Source organism: Salvia hispanica, chromosome 4, assembly GCF_029641045.1.
Source record: "Salvia hispanica isolate PSC_SH4W2 chromosome 4, Shi_PSC_v1, whole genome shotgun sequence".
NCBI classification, from domain to species: Eukaryota; Viridiplantae; Streptophyta; class Magnoliopsida; order Lamiales; family Lamiaceae; genus Salvia; species Salvia hispanica.
Window position 1 is genome coordinate 50,834,802 of NC_142695.1, and position 7,223 is coordinate 50,842,024.

At 36.4% G+C, this 7,223-nt stretch overlaps 1 protein-coding gene across 1 annotated transcript; it reads right to left on the reverse strand.

Moving 5' to 3' along the window:
- Positions 1–762: 762 nt before the first annotated feature.
- On the reverse strand, positions 763–3,453 carry LOC125193127 (laccase-14-like). The gene is made up of 6 exons (XM_048090870.2): positions 3,314–3,453; positions 3,070–3,221; positions 2,536–2,780; positions 2,317–2,445; positions 1,306–2,235; positions 763–1,051 (listed from the first exon to the last, which is right to left on the reverse strand). The coding sequence occupies exons 1-6, from the start codon at positions 3,395–3,397 to the stop codon at positions 888–890; spliced, it is 1,704 nt and encodes a 567-aa protein (XP_047946827.1). The 5' UTR covers positions 3,398–3,453; the 3' UTR covers positions 763–887.
- Between the last annotated feature and the right edge of the window lie 3,770 nt (positions 3,454–7,223).

Consider the following 7,223-nt stretch of genomic DNA (forward strand, 5'->3'; position numbering starts at 1 on the left):
AGCCACCATTCCTTTTTTTCATCTCCCGCTGCAAAGAAGCTACGGTGAAAGGTGCAAAGACATGAAGCTTCTGTTGAGGGATCGTAATTTACTTTGCCAAAGGCATACAATACACATAATCTTTACACTTGTTATTTTTACCAAAAAAACACCCTAACCCAATTGCTAATATATCGGCGAATTGGAAAGATTTTAGCATCTGATACGAATTTGAAGACAGTCGTCTTCTTTAAGATGTTTTCTCCTACCTTTGATATCAAAGCATCGTGGGAGGATCCTAAAGAATGAGCAGCAAATGAGTAAATTGAAGGTAGGGGCAATAATAAGAATGAGCAGCAAATGAGTAAATTGAAGGTAGGGGCAATAATGGTATAGTGGTAGGGAGTTGCATTTTGTGGACACAATTTTCAAGATCAGAAATGTATCGGGTGATGTAGCCCCGATAAATTAACTAAGGCGCCTTTTCAAGGGCCCATACAAAAATCTTCCATTGTCATCAAACACTAGAGTTTGACTATAATGATAACGCCATTGGTAATTAGAGTAATGATTAAACAATATAAACACTGCAAACATTAAATATTACTCCTACTATGTATGTGTATATAATAATAATAGAAGAGAATTAATTAGGTGAGACAAGCATATCCGGCGGCGTGGGCTGCGGAAGCTAGCTTCTCATTGAAATATTTTTTAGAACTGAATAATTTGAATAGTTTAATCTACTTATCTACCATCATTCTGATTAATGTGGATCATATGTAGCAAAAGAACAAAACTATTTCGATAATGGGATGCTACCCAACAAATATCAATCGTTTTACAACGAGTTCAGAAATTACAAGATTATTGAAACTCTAAGCAACAAATTGCACATATAAAAACATTCAAACCCTAAATAATAGTTGTAGAGGAGGCGTGTCACAACGCGGCATATCCGGCGGCGGTGGTAGCATCTTCTCGTTGGGGCGATCACCATCTTTGACAATGAACACCATCTTCATACCCCAAGTTTGATGACGCTCGAAATGGCAGTGCATGTACCAAACTCCTGCAAAATAAAACATTAGCAACTTTACTACTCTTACTGTTTGGGTTTTAAGAATTTTGAACCAAGGTAAGCGGGGAAACATAAGTCTCATTTTTATATACTCCATAACTATAGACACTATTTCTATTCGTTAAAATAGCCAATTTTATTTTGTGGTGATTTTTTTCGAAAGACATATTTTGTGAAATAAGTTAATACACTTATATAGTTAAAACTAAAAAGTGAAATGAGACAAATAATAACGAACAACATACCTGGATTGCTCGCCTTAAATCTTATAACGGTCCATCCGTTTTTCGGAACTACCGTAGTGTCCATAAACGGCGGGTCAATGAGGTTCAAGTTAGGGCGATCCTGGGCACCATCGAAGTTCCCCAATCCAGAGCCGAGGACGTAGAAGTTGTAGCCATGTAAATGGATGGGATGATCGATTCCCTCCCCGAGAATAGTTCCTTGAAACACGATTTCAACGCTAGCATTATAATCCAACATATACACAGCAGTCGCATAATGCGGATGCGACTCATTCCTCTCCAAACTAACTTGTGTATAATTGAACACTCTTTCCGGTCGATCTGGGAAATCCGGCGTGAAAACCCCCTTGATCCCTTTGTAGTAAGCTTCTAGAATGCTTGTTTGCGGCATTATCATCGAGATGTTGTTTATACTTGCCTGGAGCCTGTCGTCTTCCAAGCACGACGAATTCGTCGGACACGGCCACAGGTTGATGGAGAGGACGAAGAAGAGATTTTCTGTGATGTTGATTGGGACATCAATGGGGTGTTTATCGTTGGCTAGGCTTCGGAGCTTGTTGCTGAAATAGATCGACGTCACATAGCCATCGATTTCCGGGAAAGAGGGGAACAGCGGCGACCGCGGCGGGGTGTAGTTCCCCACGTACTCGAGGATTCCGGTTGTCGGGACGTAGTCAGCGCCCGAGGCGTATACTCTGGAAGCCATGTAGTAGTGGCTCGGCGGCTGGTTGGTTTCGAGGAGGAAATCGATGGTCTGGCCGGGGGCGATTGCGATGTAGTGGGTGTTCAACGGCTTCGTGTAGGAGCCGTCTGTTCCGACCACGGTGACGTTGTGGCCGGCGATCTTGAAGAACATGATGTAGTTCATCATTGCACTCACCAATCTGAATAGGTAGGTCTTGCCTGGCTCGACTTTCAACCTAAATGTATCTGCAGGTCAAAAGACTAGCATGTTAAGAAAGAGAGTTCATTTAGTCTATACACATCACACCAATTGATTTATTAATCCACCTTGTGTTGAACATGGATACAGATCCCCAGGTTGACCATTCATGAGGAAAGCATCACAAATCTGGGGATCGCGCCCCGCAGCAATAAAGTTATGATAGACGTTTTGAATCTCGGCATTCCACCACTCTCCTGCACATCCCAAAAAACTAGCTTCTCAGGACGTACATACACTCAAATTTGGTCTATAAATCTGACAACAAATGTCACATTATGACACACCTAGTAAAATGGGAATTTGAGCATGAGGCTTGGGGAAAGGATAACTTTCCGTGGTGGGCGGAAGGACGATGATGGCGCCATACACAGTAGCCCGAGACCAGTCACTGTGAGCGTGCCAAAATAAAGTGCCTTCTTCGTCGGAGAGAATCATCCGTTGTCTAAACTTGTTGCCGGGAGTGATAGGACACATCGTCACGAGGTTGGTGCCATCTGACCATGGGTATCTCGGCATTTTTACTCCATGCCTGAAATTACGAACCATTAATTAATTAACTAACTAGGGTTTTCTTATAGTACTACTCCCTCCGTTCCATTGAAGATGGTCCACTTTTCTTTTTGATTTGTCCCAATCAAGATGACCCATTACTAAAAACGGAAACACCTTTCCCTCTACTTTATTCCATCTTTCTTACTTTACCTCTCCACTTCACACAAAAAATTAATTTGCATAAGTTCCTGTGTCGTCCAAGGAAGATGTCATCTTCCTTGGGACAGAGGGAGTATATAATAGCATTTCTATGTATTTTTACGTACCAATGGATGGTTATATTTTGATCAGAGAGATTAATAATATCGAATAAGACCACATCTCCCCTTCGAGCATATATAGTTGGTCCCGGGAACTGTCTGTTCACCGTTAGCATGCTTTTGGTGGTGCATAGCCTTGTGTGTGTTGATCTTCTCACCTGCAAAATAGGGTTTTCTACAAATTTAAACATTACAAGAAAAAAAAACAAAAACAAAAATAAATTCCAAATGTTAATGATGTTGGACTTACTTCAAACCGATGAACCAAAGCATGGACCGGTGTCATGCCTCCCAGCAAAATAATACATGAGAAGCACAAAAGGAAAAACTTCATAGCCGAAAATATTTTTCTTTTTCTTTTTGATTTGAAAGAAAAACGGTTATGTATGGTTGAAATTGGAGAAAATTGATCGATATTTATAGTTAATTTTAGAGTAATCATTCGATTGTTCACATTTAATGTAGATAACGTGGTTTTTTTTTTTTTTTATTACACCACGCTATAGTCATTAGGACTTCTCTTTTAATAGTTGATTTTAGAGTAATCATTCGATTGGTCACATTAAGGGAGAGAACGTGGGTTTATTTTTTTTATTTCACCACGCTGTAGTCATTAGGACTTCTCTTCTCATATTGGGATATTGGTCCACAGTAGTATGGAACTTTTAAAAATTTCGAGTTTTTCCAACGAAATTTATCCGAATTTGTTATTTTCCACTAGACAAAAAAATTATGGCAAATAATACCATAATACAGATTTTTTTCCTAATTTATCGACAACAATTTCGAAAGCTTCAAGTTCTTCACTCTTTTAGGATAGTTTTTCTTAAAGTATACCCTCCAAAATTGTTCTTCAATCCATTAATATAATAGAAAGTTTTTCATTGGTAAAAATAACAAACTCCGATAAATACTTTATGATATTAATTGTCAAATTAAAAGTTCGTGGAAAAAATTAAACTTTTTGAAAGTTCCATGATATTAGAGACCAATATCCCTTTAATATTTTAGTAAGTTTTATCAAAGTAAATTTTTATTAAAAAAAAACGCGGCTAGCATAAATTTGCGCGCTCTTTTGCAAATTAATATATGAAGCGAACGAGATTAAGTAGCGAGAGGAAAGTCTTAATTCAATATATATTTAATTGATAAATATAGTATTCCCTCCATCTTATAATAGATGTTACACTTTTTTTTAGCTTATCCTATAAAAAAATGTCACATTTCTTTTTCCGAAAAAAAATTACTCTCACGTTAATTTAATCTCTCTGCACCTAACACATGAAACAATACTATCTTCTAAAATCCTATATCATTTTCTAAATGTGTCATTATGGGATGGAGAGAGTACTGAATTAAATATTGTCGTGATTCCAAATTAGAACGTACGTTAGATCTAGAAAAGGCAAGCTATAATATAAACTAGTTTAAAATATAACTGCATGCAGTAAACAGCTACATAAATATTGATAAAATATTTAACAAAAGTCAAAACTAGCACTACCAATTAATTTGGATCTTACTATTTGAACTAATCAACAAGTAAGATATGAATGATGAATTGTACCCATATGGCCATATCTTAGATCTTATCTTGCATTTGTTTGTATATTTGTTTTCTCTATTTAATCAGAATTCCAATATCCATACATAGATCTGATTAACATGTGATACAATCTCAAATTCAATTCTGTTTATTTCACAAAGGTAATGATCTTTCTTGTAAACACAGTAATATACATAAGAGCATAAAAATAAAACTCAAACAAGAAAAGCAAACGTCAAACGGTATGATATATAACGTTTAAAGAAATAGAAATTTAAACTACTCTCTCCATTCCATGCTAATTGAATCATTTTTCTATTTTGAGAAGTTCCAAGACAATTAAGTCATTTCTATTTTTGACAAAAAGTATCTCTATTACTGTCCACTTATCACACTATTCTTAATCTTCATGCCGAAAAGAAATGTCTATATTAACAAAGAATGGATGGAATACTTAATAAAACTATTAATACTCTCTCCGTCTCACTTAAAATGACACGTTTTTCTTTTTAATTTGTCCCAAATAAGATGACACATTTCCTTTTTGAAAACTTTCTATCTCCAATTAATACACCCAACAACTTTCTCTCACTCATTTCAAAATATTCATCTTTCTTTCTCTCTTTATTTTAATACTTACACCCACCTTTTCCCTCTCCAATTAAACACTTTAACCGATAACTTCGAAAATATTGTGCCGGCCAAGAAATGTACTCCCTCCGTCTCAAGATAAGTGACTTGTATTCCTTTTTGGGGTGTCCCGCTATAAGTGACCTATTTCCATTTTTAGCAAAAAGTCATCTCTCTTACTTTATTCTCCACCTACTTTATTCTCTCTTCTCTCCTCTACTTTTCCCTCTCTCATACTTTACTCTCTCCACTTTAACTTATTTAAATATCATTCCTTAAATCCCGTGCCCAAAAGAAGTAGGTCACTTATCTTGGGACGGAGGGAGTATCATTTTAGTCGGGACGGAGGGAGTAGTATTTTATTTTAGCGTAAGTTATTCTAATGACTTACTATATTCACAAAAATTTTGAAGAAATGAACTTATGTTGATATGTAGTCTCTCGTGTTTAGATTTAGAATATGTCGAACATGTCCAAGGAAATTAGGATCAAATATTTTGGAAAATGTATTCAATAGAACAAAATATCTTCTAGGTTAAACGTTATATCGTCTTAATCATTCTATGCCACTAAAATGTGCAATGTATAACAACAAAGTCTCAATTTCTAGAAAATATTAGGCTGCAAGAATGGACTATGGCATTTATAGCCCATTTAAGTCAAGTTTTAGACTTGAATCAATATGCAATTAAAAAATCTGTCCAGTTGCAATTCAATCCTCTCTCAATATATGATAGGTTATCAATAAAATTACGAATATTTCGATTGGTTATCGATATTAATGCATAATTGGTAAAATAAAAAAGATATAAAAAAAATGATAATAGAAATATTATTAGTGAAGAATAAAGCCCACGTTATTAGTTATTAGTAGCGTAGTAGAATTTTTAAAATTAGAAAGTTAATACTATTATGGAATAACTAATAAGAAAATAGTTTATACTTTTGATAAGTCGTATTCTAAGCCTTGGTTACTGGTCAGTATGTCGTGATTTACATATATTATCCACAAAGAAGTTGCTTAAGTGTGTAGGATAAAGGGATCCAAGTCAGTAGGAGACGGTTCAGACAACTCAGGTGAAAAGAGCGCTAGAAGGGTGCAATACTGACCAGAATGCATGCCAGAGAAAAGGCTCGAGATAGAGAAGAAGGATTGCTGGGATGATCAACCATAAACAAGGGGCAAAAGATTCATTTCGCGAAGGAAGTCTACCCTAAAAGTAAGGGCAAGCCTCCCTATAAAAGAAGCCACTTGGAGAGAGAGAAAGGAGCTCTTAGTTCTCATTTTGCCACTTCACTTAGCTAGAGTTCTCTCTCGAAAAGATCAGTCTTTCAGCATAGTCCACCGCTTCTCGTTCCTCGCCACAGCCATCGTCACCTGAAGTCCTAGACGTCCACCGGAGAATCATCATCCACCGTTCCAGCCAGTTCATGCGTAGTAGTAGCGGTTTCATCGCCCAGAGTGGCAAAAACAATCTTTAGTCGCTTTCTAGTCTAATATTTACTTGTTTTCTTCGTTGGATCTGTTGCAAACTTAAATCTTGTTGCCTTTTGAAGTATTTAGTTAAGATCCAAACGTTTTTAGTTATGAAGTTTGTTTTACGCATTTCTCTTTGGTTTGAATCTGCTTCATTCTGCCTAGAAGTTAAACCTAGTTATCGCGTTTATTTTCTAAAGTGTTTACGCATCTTTTGTTTTAGTAGGCTAGATCTGGGTTTGTTAACTGAAATTTCAAGTTCATGTTTCGGTTTAAGCTTTCGTACATGATTTTCTTGTTCTGCGCTGTCGTTACCACCTTGCATGTTAGCTAGTAGGAGTAATCTGGAGTTATTAGCCATTAATCTTCAAGTTTAAGCTTTTAATTGATGGATCTTATGTTTGAAGTTGTGAATCTAAGTTTATCCATGGAGTTTTTGTTCATACTCCCTCCGTCCGCGAATAGGAGTCCCGGTTGGCCATTTTCATCCGTCCGCCATTAGGAGTC

What these genes read in the sequence shown, in the direction of transcription:
- LOC125193127 (XM_048090870.2), bottom strand. Translation starts at nt 3,397, where the DNA reads ATGAAGTTTTTCCTTTTGTGCTTCTCATGTATTATTTTGCTGGGAGGC. An exon ending in CTTTGGTTCATCGGTTTGAA is followed by an intron (nt 3,222 to 3,313) that starts GTAAGTCCAACA and finishes CCTATTTTGCAG; the next exon opens with GTGAGAAGATCAACACACAC. An exon ending in TCAAATTCCCATTTTACTAG is followed by an intron (nt 2,446 to 2,535) that starts GTGTGTCATAAT and finishes TGGGATGTGCAG; the next exon opens with GAGAGTGGTGGAATGCCGAG.